Source organism: Fulvia fulva, chromosome 7, assembly GCF_020509005.1.
Source record: "Fulvia fulva chromosome 7, complete sequence".
In the NCBI taxonomy this organism is placed as follows: Eukaryota; Fungi; Ascomycota; class Dothideomycetes; order Mycosphaerellales; family Mycosphaerellaceae; genus Fulvia; species Fulvia fulva.
Window position 1 is genome coordinate 3,030,251 of NC_063018.1, and position 19,683 is coordinate 3,049,933.

General features: G+C 54.2%; 11 protein-coding genes across 11 annotated transcripts; 4 read left to right on the plus strand and 7 right to left on the minus strand.

Annotated features, from left to right (window-relative positions):
* Nucleotides 1-77: 77 nt before the first annotated feature.
* On the minus strand, nt 78-1,760 carry CLAFUR5_10414 (uncharacterized protein; the record flags this gene model as incomplete). Its single annotated transcript, XM_047909562.1, has 2 exons — nt 78-127; nt 182-1,760. The coding sequence occupies 2 exons, from the start codon at nt 1,758-1,760 to the stop codon at nt 78-80; spliced, it is 1,629 nt and encodes a 542-aa protein (XP_047764634.1).
* A 1,587-nt stretch (nt 1,761-3,347) lies between these two features.
* On the minus strand, nt 3,348-3,989 carry CLAFUR5_10415 (uncharacterized protein; the record flags this gene model as incomplete). Its single annotated transcript, XM_047909563.1, has 2 exons — nt 3,348-3,780; nt 3,835-3,989. The coding sequence occupies 2 exons, from the start codon at nt 3,987-3,989 to the stop codon at nt 3,348-3,350; spliced, it is 588 nt and encodes a 195-aa protein (XP_047764635.1).
* Nucleotides 3,990-4,983: 994 nt separating this feature from the next.
* CLAFUR5_10416 (Alkyltransferase-like protein 1) lies at nt 4,984-5,513 on the minus strand (the record flags this gene model as incomplete). Its single annotated transcript, XM_047909564.1, has 3 exons — nt 4,984-5,131; nt 5,201-5,320; nt 5,386-5,513. 3 exons carry the CDS (start codon nt 5,511-5,513, stop codon nt 4,984-4,986), a joined length of 396 nt encoding a protein of 131 aa, XP_047764636.1.
* A 166-nt stretch (nt 5,514-5,679) lies between these two features.
* CLAFUR5_10417 (Pre-mRNA-splicing factor cwc26) lies at nt 5,680-6,739 on the plus strand (the record flags this gene model as incomplete). Its single annotated transcript, XM_047909565.1, has 2 exons — nt 5,680-6,639; nt 6,698-6,739. The coding sequence occupies 2 exons, from the start codon at nt 5,680-5,682 to the stop codon at nt 6,737-6,739; spliced, it is 1,002 nt and encodes a 333-aa protein (XP_047764118.1).
* Nucleotides 6,740-7,010: 271 nt separating this feature from the next.
* CLAFUR5_10418 (uncharacterized protein) lies at nt 7,011-7,918 on the minus strand (the record flags this gene model as incomplete). The annotated part of the gene is made up of 2 exons (XM_047909566.1): nt 7,011-7,562; nt 7,694-7,918. 2 exons carry the CDS (start codon nt 7,916-7,918, stop codon nt 7,011-7,013), a joined length of 777 nt encoding a protein of 258 aa, XP_047764311.1.
* Nucleotides 7,919-8,743: 825 nt separating this feature from the next.
* CLAFUR5_10419 (uncharacterized protein) lies at nt 8,744-9,571 on the minus strand (the record flags this gene model as incomplete). Its single annotated transcript, XM_047909567.1, has 1 exon — nt 8,744-9,571. The coding sequence occupies one exon, from the start codon at nt 9,569-9,571 to the stop codon at nt 8,744-8,746; it is 828 nt and encodes a 275-aa protein (XP_047764312.1).
* Nucleotides 9,572-9,886: 315 nt separating this feature from the next.
* CLAFUR5_10420 (uncharacterized protein) lies at nt 9,887-10,732 on the plus strand (the record flags this gene model as incomplete). Its single annotated transcript, XM_047909568.1, has 1 exon — nt 9,887-10,732. The coding sequence occupies one exon, from the start codon at nt 9,887-9,889 to the stop codon at nt 10,730-10,732; it is 846 nt and encodes a 281-aa protein (XP_047764767.1).
* Nucleotides 10,733-10,948: 216 nt separating this feature from the next.
* On the minus strand, nt 10,949-11,818 carry CLAFUR5_10421 (uncharacterized protein; the record flags this gene model as incomplete). Its single annotated transcript, XM_047909569.1, has 1 exon — nt 10,949-11,818. The coding sequence occupies one exon, from the start codon at nt 11,816-11,818 to the stop codon at nt 10,949-10,951; it is 870 nt and encodes a 289-aa protein (XP_047764766.1).
* A 403-nt stretch (nt 11,819-12,221) lies between these two features.
* On the plus strand, nt 12,222-13,116 carry CLAFUR5_10422 (uncharacterized protein; the record flags this gene model as incomplete). The annotated part of the gene is made up of 2 exons (XM_047909570.1): nt 12,222-12,578; nt 12,643-13,116. The coding sequence occupies 2 exons, from the start codon at nt 12,222-12,224 to the stop codon at nt 13,114-13,116; spliced, it is 831 nt and encodes a 276-aa protein (XP_047764303.1).
* A 669-nt stretch (nt 13,117-13,785) lies between these two features.
* On the plus strand, nt 13,786-16,503 carry CLAFUR5_10423 (uncharacterized protein; the record flags this gene model as incomplete). The annotated part of the gene is made up of 3 exons (XM_047909571.1): nt 13,786-14,784; nt 14,885-16,258; nt 16,309-16,503. The coding sequence occupies 3 exons, from the start codon at nt 13,786-13,788 to the stop codon at nt 16,501-16,503; spliced, it is 2,568 nt and encodes an 855-aa protein (XP_047764768.1).
* Nucleotides 16,504-18,493: 1,990 nt separating this feature from the next.
* Nucleotides 18,494-19,106, minus strand: CLAFUR5_10424 (uncharacterized protein; the record flags this gene model as incomplete). Its single annotated transcript, XM_047909572.1, has 2 exons — nt 18,494-18,906; nt 18,968-19,106. 2 exons carry the CDS (start codon nt 19,104-19,106, stop codon nt 18,494-18,496), a joined length of 552 nt encoding a protein of 183 aa, XP_047764770.1.
* Nucleotides 19,107-19,683: the final 577 nt, after the last annotated feature.

The window sequence follows — 19,683 nt, forward strand, 5'->3', positions numbered from 1 at the left end:
CCCTGCAAGCAGTAAGAAAGAGTTGAGATCCAGTCAACGCCATCGCTAAGCTCCCATGAAAAGTTCATGTCATTCATTCATCGTAATCGGGACAAGCCTGCCCAAGTTTCCATAAACATCCTCGAATCTGTGAAAGGGTCAGCACTGTCCCGGGCTATATTACATGTGGAGCTTGTAATACCTTCGTCACTCGTAAATGGCAAGAAATAGCCCATCCTATTCTGTGGCGGCTGATATTTCGCAATGAAAACTGACGGCGGCGGCTTAATCGCAGCGATATGAACGGGCCGTCCTGGTGCGTACTCGCAATGGTCCGGATCATGCTTGTACTTCGTGACAAACGCCGTCCAGATTGGAACATCCCTTCTTGGACCCCTCAATGGGCTGGCTTCTAGCCTAACGACACCACTTCCTCGGTCTCGGAATAGTCGAAGAGCGTGGAGCATCTCCCCATGCTGGATTTGTCCGGCGAACAGACATTTCTCACCAGCTTCATCGTTCTCGAGCTCGAAATCATCCTCAAGGTTCTCGGAGTCGACGCCTCGTTCGTCCTGACGTTTCATGGCCACGAAGGTATTGTAGAACAGAGCCATGCGCTCGTGGAAGAGGAAATTTAGGCGTGCCCAGAGCGCATACTTCCCATCGCCGCGACGTGCACGACATAGCTGCAGACAAGAGCCATTGCGAATGACTTTGAGGTTCGTCAACGGCGTACAGAAGTGTAGCTGCTGTCCAGCCCGATCCCTCGCCATGATAAGGATCCTAGCACGATGGTCGGAAGGTCTCCAGCAGAGACGTACCCACAAGCGGTCCTCGTCAAAGACGATCTGCATTGCACGCTGAAAGCCGTCTCGGACCAGGTTCTGCAGTGCAGCTGGGTCAGATGGGCCAAAGCAGGCAGATCGATCTTCCAGCTGGACACCATTCCTGTACGGCGTAAGAGGGCTGGACCCATCGAAGACTTTCTGGGCCCAGTGTATCAGGCGTTCTGGGGTTGGTGGAGAGTACATTCCATCGCTGAAGTATGAAGTCTGGCTGGAGTACATGCTCTCTGATGAGCCCGACGTGAAGGTCGGGGATGCCGGCATTTGAAGGGGTGGTTCAGGAACCGCTACTGGCGGTCGATCAAGTTCCTCCCACATGCCCCAGTCGTCGGACAGGACGGTGTTGGTACTGGGGGTGTCCATCCGAGGGTAGGGAGGGCGAACAGGTCGCTGTGGCCGTGGCGTGTTGGCTCCAGACATTGGGGCAGGCTCTGCTCTGTGGGGTGCGTTCTGCTGTGCGCGTGACAGGTCGATGAGATCGTCCTTGAGATCTCTCAGCTTGGATGGTCGCCGTCCTTCCAGGACTTTGATCTGATACTCCAGGAAGTCGCGGTACCACTCTAGTCGTTCCTGTAGCTTGAAGCCTTCTTCAATGTCGAAGCGGTGCTGTAGGTCTTCCCATATCATGTGAGACGGTCTATCGTAGGATCTAGCAAACATGCCAAAGATCTCATTGAGTGTCGCCTGCAGGCTCCGAAATAGCAAAGCAAGGTCTTTGTCGATTCTGTAGTAGCTTGGTCCATGGTGACGTGCATTGTCGTCGCTGCATATTGATCGCAGTACTGAGCTGATGGCGAACAGCTCACTAACGTAGGCAGTAATCTTGGTCGCCTCTCGTGGTAAGTCTTCCTTGAACTTGTGAAGGCCGCTGGCGGCATCTTCAACTTGATCTGCGAACCTCAGTAGCACGCGTGGTCGATCATCTATTCCTGCCATGCTATTCGCTGCCCACAGCTCGCCGGCGCTTATGACTCGAGACCCAGTCACATCAATTAGCAGTCCTCATTGGCTACCCACGCCGCCAAGTGCCTGAGGCAGATGTTGGTGATGGATGCCTTGGTGCGTGGGATACGGCACAGCCTGGGAGAGTCATTCACCTACTGTGTGAAACTTTCGACTCTGTTTCTGGCTCGTCGCGGGTGCGACATGTGTGTGCCGTCCGTACGCGTGAGCTGTGTGGCCACTGGCCAGCGCATCGTGGAGTGGGGCCATTGTTCACCGGTCGTGAGCTCAGATCTTCAGCTGAATGGAAACATTTTAGCAAGCAGACCATGAAAGATGGAGGGTCTTGTGGCAGGTGCCTGACAGAAGTCAATCCATGTTGATAGCAGGGACATCCTGGTTCGATATCGTTTGCCCAAGTTTGAAGTGAAGTGCCTTGCTTTGTCCTTGGAGTCCAGTGTTGCCAAGACAAGGAGCCGCTCGCACCGGCAGATATTGGCGTGGTTGGAAGCTCGACTTCGAAGCCATACCTGAGCCTGTGTAGTCGTTGCTCGCACCATAATTTTGGTGGGTCGCTCTGCCCTTGCAGTTGCTATGACATACATGATGAATATCACCATGCGTCCGTCGATGGTGAAGGACCGTCAAGTTCAGGCTGGCACGATGATAACCCGCAGGTACACCGGATCGTTCGAGTCATCGTGGACAGTCCGGCCGAAGAGCGTCAGAGGCAGCTGTCATCGTTGATGGCGAGCAGTGATGGACCCAAGTGCCAGTTCCGAGGATCATTACGAGTCGCCCGGGTGTTGAATCAATCGGTAGCTTCGCAGGATCGAAATCGCTTCTTGCAGCCAGAAGAGACACCGCCTTCCCCGAGGGACGATAGCGAGGCAGAAGACAGAGCTGAACCAGGACATGAAGTTGCGGTTGCGACTGTCAAGCAGGGATCCGCGCCGACTACGCCACAAGACACAACCTGAGGCAGGAGCGTGGGCAGTGCCAGCACCGATTTGCGAATCTCGCGCTTGGAAGCCTCGCATCACTGGGCGCAACGGCAGACACATGTTAGCAATCAGTGGCAAAAGGCTCTGCGGTGGATATTGCTATGCGGTGATGGGTCTTGTTGATACGCCGCCGGTTTGTCCACCGCCGTGCTTGGACCAATGTAGAACGGAGGAACATTTCACACTTCGCGCAGCTGAGCACCTCGAGCAGCCCCAGCTGATCAGATGGGACAGGATTGGAAGAATGTTTGCTTCGTGCCCGCAGTCAAAGCTGACCGCAGGCATATCATCATTCAACGCAGCTACAGCACGCTGCTAGCAGTACTAATCAACCTGCACAATAGGGTATCTCAAGCTCACATCCTCGAAGAACGCCTGCTCGATCACGGTCATGGGCAGCTCTTCTCATGACCTTGCCGATACTACCACAAAAGCCATACCCGTTAAACGCCATCCCTATGCTACCATCCAAGTCATCCTGTTGCTAAGGATACAGAAGAGGAAGAGGTCGTGATTGGTCCAATGTCAGGAAGAGGGAGAAAGGCCGTATGCAAAACACATGGGAGGACTTGAGAGTCTAGACAAACTCGTAGTCCTCGTCGGCGTCTGGTGTGACGACAGCCTCCTGCGAAGCTGAAGCCTTGGCCTTGCTCTTCTTTCCCTTCTTCGGTGTAGCCTTCATGGTCTCGCCATCGGCATCGAGAAGCTCGTACTCGCTCTTGACCAGCTTGACGGTCTCCTTCTCTTGGAACGCATCGACAGCTTTCGCAAGAGCCGCGTTGAGGATCTGGCTTCCCTTGGTAGGACCGCGGGATGCGTCGTAAGAGTAGGTGATCTCGGCATCGGCAGGTGGTGGGGAAGGAGTGTCCCTCTCGGAGCTGCTAGCGGCCGAAGAGTCGTCGGTGATGGCAGCGCCCTCGAGCATGTCGTGCTTGCGGCTCACTTTGGCGCCGTGGGCGAGGGAGGCGATGGCGGCACCCTTCTCTTCGCGGCGCTTCTGGTTGTAGGCACTACACAATCATCGATCAGCTATGCAAGGACACCATACTATCTGCACGACTTACGTTGCTGCGGAGCGAAGTGGCCGCGGCTTGCCCTCAGCTCGGCCCACGCCTGGAGTTGGTCCCAAGGCCCACTTATGCTTGCGAGTAGCATCGCGCTTGTAGTCCTGCTGAGTCGCACGCAGATCGGCCTGGGAGAAGCTCTGCTCAGCGGACATGGTTGCTGGTTGCTTGCAGCGTTTCGAGTGCTTCTGTTGAGTGTTGCGAGGTGACGAGACTATCGTCGAGAGCTTGCGGAGCAGCGGTAAAGCTGTTGGGTGTGGAGTATCTGGATGGACGACCTTGATGTCGGTGGTTGAGCGCGGATGTTCGTAGGTGTGATTAGGTGAGGAGGACGTTTGTTGTTGGAAACAAAGAAGCAAAGCAGCAGCTACAGGTGACGAGTGACAGCAGGTATGATGCTGGAGTGAGACTTGCGTGACTGGCTGGCTGAGTCACCTGTTTGAGGCGCGGCTTCCGAGATGCGATAGTGATGAAGCTTAAGAGGGTCGAGACTGAGGATGTCTCACGCGTCGCAACTGCGGTATTGAAGGCTGCGAAAGCGATGGAGGATGCTGCAATGAGTCAATGAAGTGGCGTCAATGGAGCACAAAGGCACGTCAAAGCACGTCTATGTTGGCTCCTCTATCCAAGGCCATGTGCACGCCAAACCTGGCCCGAAGAGGGGAGCAGCGATAAGCACACACAACATCGCCCGCGCCACCGGCGCGAGTGTTCTTGGTCAGGTGCGGGCCCCACGTTGCTCATGCGTCCGTCGTCATTCTCAGGAACGTGTCGAGGCTGACTGGCGGACCTGCGCTGCTGAGACTCGGCGCATCGCTGATGGGGACCCCGAGGCCTTGAAACGTGCTGGCGCTTGTTGCTTTGTTCATGTGTTCACCGTGTTGTTGCAGCGCGAAAGCAGCATATCGCGGGGGAGCTCGTTCCCGATATAGCCTCGTCCTTTCGGATGCTTCCGGAAGTCTTGCACGTGTGTCAAGCACTCGTTGATGTGCTACACTCTGGCGGTCTGGTGATGATGATTGATGTCTCATCAACTCGCGGCAATCGTCCATCAATATCATATCAAGGCAGCCGTGGAGCATAACACTGCTTGATCGGATCGCCGGACACGCGCCAAGCGCCGTTCACTCATCCGCATCCTCCTCATCTTCAGACTTCAGCTGCCTCGCTTGGGAGGCGAGAAGGAAACCAACCGTACTCGAGAAAGCTCACACTCCTTTCGCCGAGACTACCACGCTCAACCTCGACGCCTTCAAGAGTCAAGGCAGCTTCCTGATTTGCAGCTCCATTGACCCCCCTGGGTTGTACAGAATCGCGATCAGTTGACCTTGACTCACGCTGCACCGTTTGTGACATCACAACTCACCTGTTGCTGATGATTCCTTTTGAATTAATGACTCTCTGCCAGGGGACGTTGTCGCTGTGGTATCGAGCATTGGGTTGATCAGTAGAGGATGGCAGGTACTTTAGACACATGCCGACCTGTCTGGTAGTTCTAAGTGTGAGCGGTGCAACACAATGCAACATGTCTTCCTCGTTCATTCTGCGTACCGCGGTCGTTCTGGATAGCCTAGCAGCAAAGCGATGTGGCCGTACGAAGTCACCTTGCCGTGTGGTACCTCTTGAATTGCGCGATAGACTGCTGTATACCAGGACGCTGCCTCTTCTGATCGTGGCATCTTCGCTTCCGCTGCTCACATTTTTGTTGTTGCTGCAAGAGTGCACTTCAACTTGTGGGAGATCGCGCATCATGCAGCTTTAAGGCATCAAGGCAGCAACACTTCATCCCGCCCAACCCAACCTCGAACTTCGACTTCCACAACCACCATCGCACACACAACCACCATGACTCTCGCCGACTACCTCGCACAGAATTATCTCTCCGCAGACACAACAACGAAATCGAAGAAGCGCAAGAGAAAGGACAAGACCGCATCGGAAGGACTTGTAATCGACGACGAAGACGATTCCTGGAAGCAGCCCGCCAAACCCAAAGGCGAAGATGACGATGAAGACACACCTACAATAGTCGGCGGCGCATTATCAGCAGGACTCAACAAGCCCACGAAGAAGACCAAATGGGTCAAGATAGGCGCCGAGGCACCGAAGGACAGCGAACAAGCAGCCGCAGATGCTATTCTTGCAGATGCCGCAGCAGAATCTCGGAGTCGCGCGCAAGCTGACGATGAGGACCCTATGATGCTCGATGAAGATGGCGCAGAAGTGGGCGGACCAACTATGGCAAACGGCGCGATGGCAGGACTACAGTCAGCAGCGCAGGTCACCAAAGCCTTGAACAAGCGGAGGAAGGAAGAGATGAAAGCCATGAAAGCCGCCAACCTCGACTCGGGTGGACTGGCACAGCAGACGATCTATCGTGACGCCAGTGGACGGATGATCAACGTGAAAGAGAAGAAGGAAGAAGCCGAAGCGCAAGCCAAGACAGACGAGCGCAAAGCGAGAGAAGAGGATGAAAGTAGGAAGGGCGATGTGCAGAGACGGCAGAAAGAGGAGAGGCGGCAAGAATTGCAAGAGGCGAAGGTCATGACTGTGGCACGGGGTGCGGATGATGAGAAGATGAATGATGAGTTGAAGGAGAGGGAAAGGTGGAATGATCCTATGGCACAACTGCTGGCGACGAAGAAGAGTAGCAGCAAGGATGGGAAGAGTAAGGGGAGTGGGAAGACGTACCAGGGTGCTTTCGAGCCGAATCGATATGGGATCCGGCCCGGGTGGAGATGGGATGGAGTGGACAGGAGTAATGGATTTGAGAGGAAGTGGTTTGCGGCGCGGAATAAGGCTAAGGTAAGCAATTGTCGTCCTATGATATACTTCTTGCACACAGCTAATCGTGATATCGCAGGACCGCAAAGAACTAGAATATGCCTGGCAACTAGACGAATAATGCGACACATTCGCCATGCAAGCTGGCTGCAGTTGATATTACAAGGAGAATGCCTCATAGCAGCTTCAGCATTCTTTACTGCTGTCTATGAACGAGACTCAAGCCCTCAAACCACTACCCGATCCGACTGTACCACGACTCAAGGCTCTTCTCAACTGACTCCACTTCGCTTCCGTCGCCACCACATCCCATTAGACTGGGCACAAAGCCCTCTTTTGCTCTCCTGATCCATACACATGTGCCGTTCTCGCTCCTCCCCTCGCCTCCATCTTCATTGCTGAATGCGTTCAAGAGCCTCCCAGCCACTCTGGACCTTGAACATCGACCCCATATCCACTTTCCGGGAACCGCAGAGATCCCACACAGGGTTCTCATAGCGGTTAGGGCAAAAGGGGTCGTTGTGCCAGTGCCCCCAAAGTCCGTCAAGGGTATCTTGCATCGTGAGTGGAGTTTCCTTCTTAATGGAGAAAGTTTCGCGTTCGGTGCTGCACAAAAAGGACATCTCGTTGCTTGGCGGCTGCATGAAGAGCATGCTCCTCCATGAAGCACCTTTGCGGTGTAGATGTCTGAGGTCTGTGTGGCTTTCGACGCCAGTGTACCAACGCACTTCGTCTGGGTCGAGGGCTGGTAGTACGAAGCCATAGTGGAAAATACTGCAATAGGCACGCACCGAGAGAACGGCCAAGTTTATCATGGGATTGATTTTGGGTACGATCCTCGTGGCTGGCGCTGCTTCTGTGGACCACATACCCTTGGTTAGCTGCAACATTGCTGTGATATGCTCTTGATTGGGATCTTCCTTCCAGCTCACCAAGTCGCCTGCCTACCGAGCCGAGCCTGTTAGCTATACACGAGCATCATACGACGACACCTCGGGAGCAGAGGCTGTATACAAAGAGTGCTTGGCGTGGGTATGTCTCGGGCAGGCCGTCGCTCTCTCCGTGATCCACTTACCATTGGTCGCAGATACAATACACGTTGCAGGTCCGGCGACTCTTGGATGGTCCCCTGCCAGCTCCTCGAGACCCGAGTCATCAGCAGTACTTGTCTTGGTGGTAGACAAAGCTGTATGTTCTCGAGTAGCTCCACGGTGTCGCAGACTGCCTGTGTTGCTGCAGCTGTTGATCGCGCCTTCTTCTGCGCATCGATCTTCGCCTTGGCCGCTCGTGTTCGAGCCATGCTGTATTCGAGCAATTTGTGTGGCGATTGGCGTGTTGTTGTTGTGCACTGTAGACAAGTGGTGGGTTGCTGCAGCGGCGAAACGAAAGATCGCGAGAGTCCAGAGCCGACGGTGCAGGTGGGACTGCGGGCCGTAAGTAATGCAAGCACTTGAGCATGTGATAACGCCGCCTGTGAAGGTACATAGACCCCGAAAATTTTGGTTCATGCACAGTTGAGTACCACCAAACAATCTAGCCAACCACTTCTGTCCATCCGATCCGTAAAGGTCTTCGATCCAGAATGAGCAACTAGATTGGCTCAATTGTTTTGCACTTTTTGGCAAAGTTGCCCGAAAGGCCCTGAGTTCGAGCCTAGGAGTTCGCCACGTCCTCGGAGCTGCTCAATTGTGATCAGCATCGATAAACAGACCATAATCGCACGATATAAGGCAAAGCAAAGAACAGGAAAGAGCTTGAATAATGAACCATCTACATTACCCAGCTTGTACTCGGTATGACCATGAGACTTGCTTCTGTCAGATTGAGCATTCGTTACTTCTATAGCTCAACGACCCTCAGGTCCCATATCATTCCCTGGTCTGGATCTCTCTTCATGATTCGAGGTCTTTCCCAGCTGGCTCCACTCTGCTGTAGCTGTTACAACTTCAATGGGGTAGAACTCGAGCCTCGTTCGCACTCACACGCTCCACGTCTGCGCCATTTCTTGGTCTCTGGCACCTCTTCATCTTCGATACTGCATGCGTTGTGACCTCGCCGATGATCCCGCCGTAAGACCTTTGTCTGCACCCTTAGACGTCACTTAGGCCTCAGCTCCGTCTGCGCCCTAGTTCTCCTCGTCGGTGTCCCCATTTCTAATGAGGAAAATTCGAAAAGGGCTCGAGCTCTTGATTCGGACATTTGCCAGGACACTCAACAGCTCAAACGCGTCCTTCACTTCCTCCACGGCATTCAGGTCCTGAGTCAGCATGCCATGATAGTCCCAGCAAGAGATAACATGTTGGCCATCGGGACAATCCGAATGATCTACGTAGTGTAGCATGAGCTGGCTGAGGATGTCTCCAAAGGTCAGTCCATGCTGAGACTCGATGGAGTATTTCGACTTTGAGCAGGACATGACCAGCTTTCCGCACGGTGGCTGCATGATCAACATGTTTCGCCAAGAAGCATCGTCGTAATGCAAGGCCTGGTAATGCCGGGTGTTTCGTGGGCCAGAGAGGACAGTGTTGTCTTCGCGCTTGTTGTATTTTGGACCATACTCAGGAGATGTGAAGCCGTGATGCAGAAAGGGGCGGTGGTTGTCGTAGTTTTCGAGGAATAGTTCTCGCGCAATGGGGTTGAGGCTCGGGAAGATCTGTTGATCTGGAGAGTTGCTGAAGACCCACTTGCCAGATCCTCCGTCGTGTGGATCTGCTCCTTCCTCCACCTGCTGCCAATAGACAGTGTCACCGTGGGAGGCTTGCAGGAAGAGCGCGCGTCTCGCGTTGACCGAGCCCTTGATGCAGGCTTGCCAGGATCTGTTGACGCGCTGAACGCAGAGGAGCTGTCTTAGGGGCAGAAACAGCAAGATGTTCTCGAGGAGCTCTGCAGTGCCGAAGACCATGGATGTTGCTTGAGAAGCAGCTCGAGCCTTCTCGTGTCGAGTTCGCGCCATCGCGGCCGACGTTGGTTGTCGTATTCTTTGGAAAGCGTGGTTGAGGTGTTGCTTGTTGGTGTTTGAACGCAGAAGTGATGCGATCAAACACGCTCGGCTGCTGGCACATGTGCAGCGGCGCTAAGCTAAACCTTAATTCGCCTTGGGACGTTCCGCAAAGCTGGTAAGCATGAGATCGTGAATCGCGACAGTGGAAATTTCTGCTCGACACGCACGTCTTGTCAAAGAAATGCGTTCGCAAGAGGAACTCTCGATGGCCATCTTCAGTCCTCTGAGTTAAACTCCTTCTCTTGTCGAGTGCAGCAATCTGCCGCCATGGCGATAACTCGAGGCGTAACGAAAGCAGCAGGGACGGCCGCGGCCATAGGAGCCGTGTTCGGGACCACCGAACTACTCGAAATGATTTTGTTGTACCTTCAAGTCAACGAACTGTTGTGCGCGCAGCAGATCTGCACCCGCTGGAGAGATACCATACGTGCCTCCACGAAGATCCAGCAAACTCTCTATCTTTCACCATTCGGGGATAAGTTAGTCCACGCCATCGACGATGGTCCCGGGCCCAAGAATTTCGACCTCGACGACTGGAACTTTGCACACTGGATCGTCCGGAGCGACAAAGGCAGCGATGTCGTCGTGCGCCCGATCTTGAATCCCATTATGCACCGCTACTTCTTCACCTGGTATAACAATTTCGTCTCAATCCTCAAGACCGGGTTCATAGACCCAATCTTCGACCGCTCGGCCTACCACGAAAGCTGCAAATGGAAGTCCAGAAATCCCCTCCCTGAGCCCTGCGAGGACGACATCGGACCTCGAACTGAGCGACAGTTGCTGGCTCTGCACCGGGAAGGAGCCAGCTGGAGGCGCATGTATGTCATGCAACCTCCTTGCAGCCACATCACGATTATGTGCGATGATCAACGAAGCACCTTCACCATCACCAACGAGAAAGGTGTGACGCTCCAGGACCTAAGAGACGGAGTGTACCAGCATTGGTCATCTTGTCGCGATTGTCCTACCGCGTATGTCATTGAGAGGTGGGATTTTGAGGGCTTTCGGTTGCAGAATTTACAGTTGCTCAAGGAGATCCCGACTAGCATCGACTTGCTTAACAGTCTACGTCGTCCGAACATCGTTCGATTACCAGGTGTTCTGGACTAGTCGGAAGCTGATGGAGATCTCGAAGTCTCGATCTTGTGCCATAGCAGGAAGCCAGATCGGTTACAGGCAGTACTGAGAGTAAGATGTGAGCTGCTGCAGAGCCATGCGCGGAAAGTAGAATCTGTACACGTTGGCGAAATTGCCAGTGGTCGCTGATGCAAACGCCGGCGCCATGAAATCTCAAGTATCTGTACATGTACCTTCAAGCATCTCTTACTACCGGCCTGTAATCCAGCTCGTCCAGCTCCTCGCCGTGTTCGATGCTTTATTGGCGGTCATCTGTGCTTCTTTATCCAAAGGTCCACCTGTAGGAGTAGCAAGCTCGCCCATCGCTATCGCCTGACCATTTCTCTGTGTCTGCTCAAACTTCTCTTCCACCTTATGCACCGCATGCCTCCCCTCATCGATCAAATTCGATGAGACCTGCTTGACCTCGTCCACAGCACTTCCCACCGCACCCTCCACACCATCTACGCCATTCCCACTCATTAACCTCCCACCCTTCTTTTCTTCCTCACTCAAACCCCCATAGAGGAACCCGGTCGCCCTCTTGAACAACCCAGGCCTATTCCTCCTCTCCATCTCCGTCTCACACGCCACCCTCTCCCGATTAATCAACAGCATCTGATCCTCGCTCGCCCGCCCCTCCTTCAACGCCTCCTGCGCAATCATCAAATCTCTCGTACTCTCTGCCTGTTTCTCCGCAAGCCACTCTTTCCGCCGTTTCCGGTTATGCAGCATCATATCTGTGATTCCCGCTGTCGCTACTGCACCGCTCACGATGGTCAGGCCGATCAGGCCGATGGCGGTGAAACGGTGGACGCGGTCTGCCCATATTCGGCCGATGCGGACGGACTTGTCGAAGGAGGATTCTTGACCACGTTTTGAGGCGGCGGCGGCGGCGCGAAGGCGGGCGATCTTTTGTTGAGGGGTCTCGTTGCTAGGGGCGCTGCCGAAGTTGATTTGGGAGGGGGAGGGGGCTGCTGGAGCGGCGGAGTTGAAGGAGGGTGTGGTTTGGTGGTTTTTGGCGAAGACTGAGGGACCGGTGGAGGTGAAGCGGGTGGCGTCGTTGGGTGAGCGCGCCATTGTGGGTGTATATAAGAGGTGTTTGCCAGGAGGGTGTGTTGTGGCTATCGTTGATGCATTGGTGCTGTGAAGTTGAGCTCCTGGAGCTGTTCGAGGCGATCTTCAACATCATCGACGTCGCTTCGGACCCTAGTCGATAGTTATATGGCCCGTGCGCTAGAAACCTTGTCCTCCTGGCTCCTGGCTCCTGGCTGTAGACTTCACGTCCACGCTCTCTTTCCCTTCCTAACTCGAGCTGTGCAGATGCATTGCATGACAACACGAGGCATCGAGACGTGATCGTGTCAGGGAACATTGTCAGTCGTTACCGGACATAACGATCAGCAGTTACTCTCGGGCTCGCCATCGCGAAACGCCACAACGTTGTCTCGACACCACTGTTTGATACTTTGTTCGACATACAATGGCAACTCAAGCGCCTGACTTGCAATCAATACTCGCAACTCTTGCACAGTTCTCGCAGCCTTCCGATGTGGGAAACGCAACGCCGCCACAGCGATCTGCTTCTGCGACTCCAGACTTCGGCACTCCCTCTCCAGAAGTGCTGCAGGCCGCATCACAGAACTCTGCGACTCCTGTCTCGCCAGACACATCTGCAGAGCAATTGGCGGATCCTCGTCTCAGGCCGCAATGTAAGCCAGCTGCAACTGCTGCCAAGTCACAGATCGACCCAGCAACGATCACAGTCTGGCCAGATGCACTACGATGCGTGACCAAGATTGCAGAGCAGAACAAAGTTTTTGCCGTCAGCATCAAGCGCGTAAGTAGCAAGCCTCTCTCTTGCATTGATAGTTGCTTTCAGAGCCCATTGACACCTGTCCCAGATGATGAATGATCAACGTAACAACGAAATGCGCTGGTATCAGGAGCGTCAAGCCCTCAAGCAGACTCAGGCCAACCGCTCAGCGGAAGCTGCGAAAGCGCATAGCATTCTGAAGACGCTAAATACTTCCTTCTATGGCTCGCCTCCAGAAGTGGATTCGCCTGAAGTGGATCAGCAGAAGGAGATGGACGCCTTCGATGAGAAAATCTACTCGGCGCAGGAGGCAATGGAAAATGCTATGCTGCATGAGCTGAAGGGTCTCGGTGTGCCATTCTGTGGAACAGACCCGAGTTTGATCGTGCATGATGACGAAGACAGCGGCGAGGGGCCTTCATGTAGTGCGCAGGGTTCTAAGCTGAAGGTAGGCCAGGTGCCGGAGGGGAGGCAGAAGTATAGCCAGATGATTACGCCTTCGCAGTTGATGCATATGAGGAGGAAGATGATCGAACATCTGGAGACTCTGTATCGGGATTGATGTGAAACGGCTATTGCGGGCGTTGTGTCGGAAGAATACTGCACATGAGAGAACTCTTACCAGCGCACGGCTGAGTACGGCTAATTGCTCGTGACCATGGACTAGCTTGTGCGCGGCGATGTCTTCGGTGACTAAAACACGTTCCGGCATCGACGATATGTACACAATACGACGCAATCTGCTGTTATAAGTGGCGCAAGGCAATGATCCTATCTGGTATAATGCAGCAATCCAGTTACCGTCTGCTTCACGGAGGATATCCATCTCCGGAAGGCACGCGTACCAGGAAGCTCGAGAGGTCGTGCCTGCTGCTTCCGAATACCGTGCTGCTAGCCCAACGGCTGCGCTGCGAGTGGCATAAGAAGACATTCAAAGCTGACCTGGCTTCTTCCCCTCTACCCTCAACAACAACACGACGACATACCACCACAACACACTCTCTGCGACATCACCACCCTTCTTCCGACATCCTTACTGGTATATTAAATACCTCACATCAGTACTCGACATTCCCCCCTGCCTCCCACCACCAACAACACCTCATCTCTCACGTTCCTCCCCACTCCCCACACTACGGTCCATACCCTCGAGGACTAGATAAGACTAGCTCCAGACCCCAATCACAAGCCAAGTAGCGCGCCACATCATCAACTCGGACAGGCGTCCATCATGCGCTTAAAGAGCGCTGCCGCAGCGCTTGCTGCAATGACCTCGCTCTCCCAGCATGGAGTCACGGGTCTGGTAATGGTCACCAAGACTATCGTCGAGACAGTCACTGCTCCTTCCGACGGCGCCTGCCAAGATACGTTCCTGCCTCAGAAGAGCCAGGATTACACCGTGAAGTCCAATCTTGCCACCGACATGCAGCCTGCCGAAGAGATGGTCACGGGACCGAGCACAATCACAACTTGGATCACCACTACAACGACTGTGGGGTTGATCACATCCACCAGTGTCTTGAATGCACTCGAGGCTCGCAGTGCTGTCATGTCACTGGACTGTGGATGCAAGATCAACAAAGAGAATGGTTTCATCAGCTGCCCCTCTGAAGACGAGATGCTGTCTGGCTCACATTCTTGTGGTTACCCAGAAGGTGTGCCTGCCCCCGAGACTTCCGCTAGCCACGATTCTGTCGCTCACACCAACACTGTCCACCAGTCCAACTCCATGGGTGCCAAGCAGACTGCCAGGCAGTCAGACATCCCACCACTCACTCAGCGGAGAGATGCTTTGAACTCCGAGGGCTTCATCGACCGGTGTTTTTACAAGCCTGGTACACGCTTCGACATCACTAGCACTCCTGTGGACACTAGTGCGCCAACCTACAGCTTCGACTTCAATCCCACCCTACTGGGCAAGCGTGGACCCTTCTTCATTGACGAGAAAGGCCAGCTTTTTGATGACTCAGGCTGCATGGGGACTTTCGATACGTTCAGCAAGTTCCGCCTTCGCTCACCGATAGCGTTCAAATTCCCTTCTCTATCTACGTGGTCTGCTTGCGGGGAAGGCAACACGCTTCTGTTCGGCACCACCAGCCAATTTTACCAGTGCGGGAATGTCACCTTCCCGGCGGTCTGGAGCACGCTTCCACGTGGCTACTCCGAAGTCTCAGCGCAGGAAGGATACAATGTCACCACGTGTGTCAAGGCCAAGCTTGTCTGGAATGAGGTATGTTGCAGCGCCCGTGCCCTGGCTACGTGAAGCGCAAGCTGCCAAAGATCTCGCTCGTCATTCGAGGGACAGTGCTAATAACCTTTCGTCTCTGTAGATATCCAAGACGGACTTGAAGAAGCGGCAAAACAACCCAGACCCGAGTTCGTACACTTGGCCTGCCACGAACTGCCCTCGTCGGGACTTGTGCCCTCCACAGCCAACAAAGCTTGCCAAGCGTGGCCTACAAGACGACGTTCTTGGCGACGGCATACGGCACATCGACTACGATTCGACAACAGGCACGTTTGCGTTCCGAGAAGATGTCGAAACTCTAGCGCCGGGAGAAGATGGCGCGCCAGCATCTGTACAGACGATCCCGGCTAGGACGATGGTATACAAGGAAGAGCCAGCCCATGCCACAGCCGTTGCGAAGAATCAGAAGCGCCAGAACCAGAAGCGCCAGAACGATGGCTTCATCATGACTTCGTTTCAGACCGAGACAACCGCGAGGTCATCGATGGTACCAAAACTTCAGGCTCCGACGGAAGCCTCTACTACGGACTTGCATGATCGGCCTTCCGGTACTGCGACACATGTTGCTCGCGATTTCACGCCTGTCATCTCGGTCAAGACGTACACTTTCTGGCCACGTACCACTAGCATAACGTTCCACTACGCAGACACGTCTCTCGCGGTCGTGCCTAAGTCATGGCTTGCAACAACATTCACAGCCAGTGCACAAGCCGTACCGATTACCCTCACGGAAACGTTTAACGTTACTGCGAGTGACGGAAAGACAGTTGCGACAAACGTACCTATGACAGCCACCATCACAGACTGGTCTCTGATTGTCACTCCCACAAATTTGCTCTTTGGGGTAATTGACGACTACAGAGACAGTCCCGATACGACTACCGCCAGTGAGACCGCCGCCACTTTTACGGCGACTGGTTACATTCCTGCACCCAGCCCAGCATCAACATCGACCGCAGTGCCAGGCAACCTTCCAGCTACTGGCACGTCGGTCTCCGGCTTGAGCACACTCCTTGCCGGCGCCTCAAGTAGTGGATGTTTCATCAGCTGCGGCAGGCCGCTCCCCACCACAACTTTCTTGGCTTCTGACAGCGGCACTTCTTCATCGTCCAGCCCGTCTTCCAGCTCGACCACGCTCACGGCCACGTCTACTGCTAGCGATACGGGTCATCCTGGAGCTCGGGGGTTACCATTTACATCTGTGTGGTCGACCACCACGGTGGAGAATGGCACAACCTGCACTGTCACTCTCACCAGCGAGAACGCCAACCCTTGCCAGATGGCGCATGGCTGTGGCACAGCTACCAGGACCGTCACTACGATCATAAGTGCCGCCTACACAGTTCTGGGCAAGCAGACAATCTCTAACGACGCCTACACGACGACCTACACACAGTTTGACAATCCAGAGCCAGGTGACGGCCCAGGTCCAACAAAGCGGGATGGAGATTTAGAGGTAAGTTGCATCGCACGCGCGCGATGTCGTTCTCACTGACGTATTTCTAGGTCTCGACCCTCGATGCTACTTCCACTACCGAGCCAATTTCTCCTGCAAGCACTGCTGGCAAGACTCCCATGATCTCTAGTGCTCCACCGCCACAGGCTGGAGGAGCATCGAAGGTGATTGAATCCGATGGCAGCACCCAGCTTATTGCTGCCACCGGCATGGCTTTCTTTGCTGTGCTTGCATTCCTTCTGTAAGATGGGCACGAGACCATCTTACTATTTTCCAGGATGACCCTCCAGCGATGAGCGACCTTTCGGCGCTGTGTACCATAGCAAAAGCGGTCCTTCAGCGGTTTGGGAGATCAGGCTGGTCCTGACGAGTCACGGGATACAGGTCTACTTGATTAACAAGGACGGTTGGAGAAGTCTATTAGCGGGTATTGGAGACCAAGAGGTCGACCATAAACCAGCAAATAGCATGAATGAAACTTGCTACTGAAATTGTCCTCTTTTTCGTCGTAAGCATCAACCTCCAAGGGCTATCTGTAGAGTTCGTTGCCGCCGTGCGCGCCGTCGTCTCCGCTTCAAACGTCGTTGCTCGAACCTGCGGGAGTGCTAGAGCGATGCGTGGAACCAGCGACCAGCGCGAGGCGCTCGCGCGCTGTCACACAGTCGAACCTCTGCTATAGCGATTATCCGAGCAACTACATCACGTCCGTAACGATACAATCCGCTGTGCCGCTCGTTTTTGCAAGGCGCTTACGACATAACGATTATCGTTAGATCCTGATTGCTATGCAGAATATCGTTACTCGGGCTTCTCCGAGGCAGTGGAGGGCTATAGGCTAGGCTTAGAAGGTTATCGACAGCAAGGTCGAAGGCCGGTACTACGGGCAGTATACCTAAGGCTGTCTAAGCTTGGCATTCTGCATAACGATGCCTCCATTATAGCGACATATCTGCTCTGGATCGGACCATCGTTATAGCGGAGGTTCGACTATAGCTCCATAAAGTCGTTTGATCTGGCACTGGCTGCAAACGCTAGCTCTAGTGTTCACGATGATTTGGGCAGCAAACAATCTCGTCAACAGCTCTAAAGCCGTTGACAAAGCTCGCTGCCTCTAAGGACCTTCAACGAGCACTTCAAACAATGCGTGAGGGGCGACGTCTAGTGGCCGAAGCATAACGCAAAGCGCTGTCTCCTCGAACATACTGTTAGGGATTGCGCGACGCAGCCATGCACCGGCGTGTTTGAGCAAAAGGCTCCGCCTCGAAGTTAAGGCGGAACGCTCGGCGGCGGTCGCCCATGTCGCCAGTCCTTGCTGTGACCGCGACTCAGTGAAAGCAATCGCTAAACATATCGCCTTCTTTCCACCAGTCTCGTCACGGGCCGAGCTCCCACGGCTGTGGCCACTACAACCACACCAATAGGTTCGTCCGGTTGCACATCTCCAAGCTGGATCTTCACATTCTTCAACCTTCGCGCTATGTCGACACCATCTTCCATCGCAGCACCACGATCCTCGACATACGGACTGTGCCGCAGCGAGCTGACGAAGTCGTCCAGTAACGCAGGACCTGTTGGACCGGCATCGAGAATTGCTGTGTTGATGCTTGCAGCGACGAGCATCGAGGAAGAAACGGGTAAGCAAGCTGTCCAAATCTCCATGACAGCGCAGTACGATCTCCATGTGTTGTGTCTCGTACGCCATAGCGCTTGCTGCATGACTGTTCAGCGCGGCTGGCGGATGGATACAGTTTCCAGTAATAGGACAAGGTGCCACGAACGCGAGCCAGTAAGCATTCAGCAGCGGCGAGAATGTTCCCAAGAACAGTTCAGGACCAACAGCACCGATTATCCCTTCGCCAATATCACGGAACATTATCTGATGCTAATCTTCGGTTCCAGAATGGTAGTGGTGCTGGTGCTACCAGTTGCACAACATGACAGTGCATTTGAGCCAGGTACAAGTTGCATGTTGCGATGTTCTTAGCACCTTTGGCAGGCGCAACAGCCCGTGCAGGTATTCGACGATCGGCCTCGATCTCTGACCCCAGCTGGCTCATGTAGTGTTTCGCGTCACGCCTTAGTGCGAAGCTCTGTCTGATTGCAGCTGCAAAGCCAAGTGTGTCCTTGATCTGTCTCTGCTGCCGACAACGGAACATCGGTGACACGGTTCTCATCGAGGGGCTCTTGTATTAGGCAAGCTGTCGATCACGCCTGAAGGCATTTCGCTCATTCTCTTTATCCGCCAACTCTTGCATAACCTCGACCCTCCCTCCATCTCTCCACCCACGGCTTGATCGTTGCCCAGGCTAGTAGGCTGACAGTAGCAAATATGAACCCCACCACCACGATCTCGTCTTTCGTGCTGTCCCTCTGGAAACACGTCGCAAACACATCTTTCTCGACGTCTGCATCTTTACATATCGGCAGGTTGTATGAGAGACAGAATTGCTTGTTGCAGTTGTTGCAAGTACGTTTGGCGCCTTCGGCCGGAGCGCGCGTGTCGAAAAGAGGGTTGTCGTTACGGACTTTGAGGCTAGGAGGAGACGGATCGCTGAAGAAAGTGTTGTTCTTCAGAGAGGAGGATGGTCCATCGAGAGGTATGATGGTGCTGTTGGTAAAGCAGGTGCATTTGCAGAACGAGGTTGGTGCTAGATAGGTGTCAGCAGCGGAGAGACCATGTACTTTACTTGGGGGGATACGAGTACGCACTTGCTGCCAGCGCGGCGGAGAGGTAAGTGAGGAAGAGCAGAGCATAGCGCCAGATCTGCGTATAGCGCGCCATTTCCGAAATCACATGCCTGTGTAGCAGCAAGTGAGGTCGTAGTCGCGCATGCTTGGGGGGTGACATTGGACATCGGATCGGAGCAGCGCTCCTCGGCGCATCCCGGAAGCTCCGGCTGTTTGTGAAAGTGGTCCCCTGATGCTTCTTGACTTCTCGACATCACCTTCCGTCCAACAGTGTCGACAGCGTCGACATCTCTCGTAGACTTGAAAGCATGTTGTTGCGAGAGCAAGAACTCCAAACGTCAACCAGTGTTGCAACACCATACGACAGGTTCAAGAATTGCTGCATCTCCATATCGACACGTAAAGACAGGCCATTCGCTTCCTCCCCAAAGGCTGGCCTTCAGCAGCAGGTGGGCTGCCTGCCCGGGTTGCCGCCCAGTCACCCACCAGCCAAGTATTCACTCAGCATTTGGGTTTCACCTGTGCCTCCTAGTGTGCGATATGCTCCAACGGCACAGCGAATCTTGTGCAGCGTGAGCATGCAGGGTGGTCTGATAGACCTCTGATTCGTCCTGCAGAACTTAGACTGCAGCAGTAGATATATCCAGATCCAACTGGCCTCCCAGCGTCTACTCAAAGATTGCTCCGCTGGTGCCTCGAGCTGCCATTTGGCGGAAGCGTCTGCCTGCTGTTGGGAC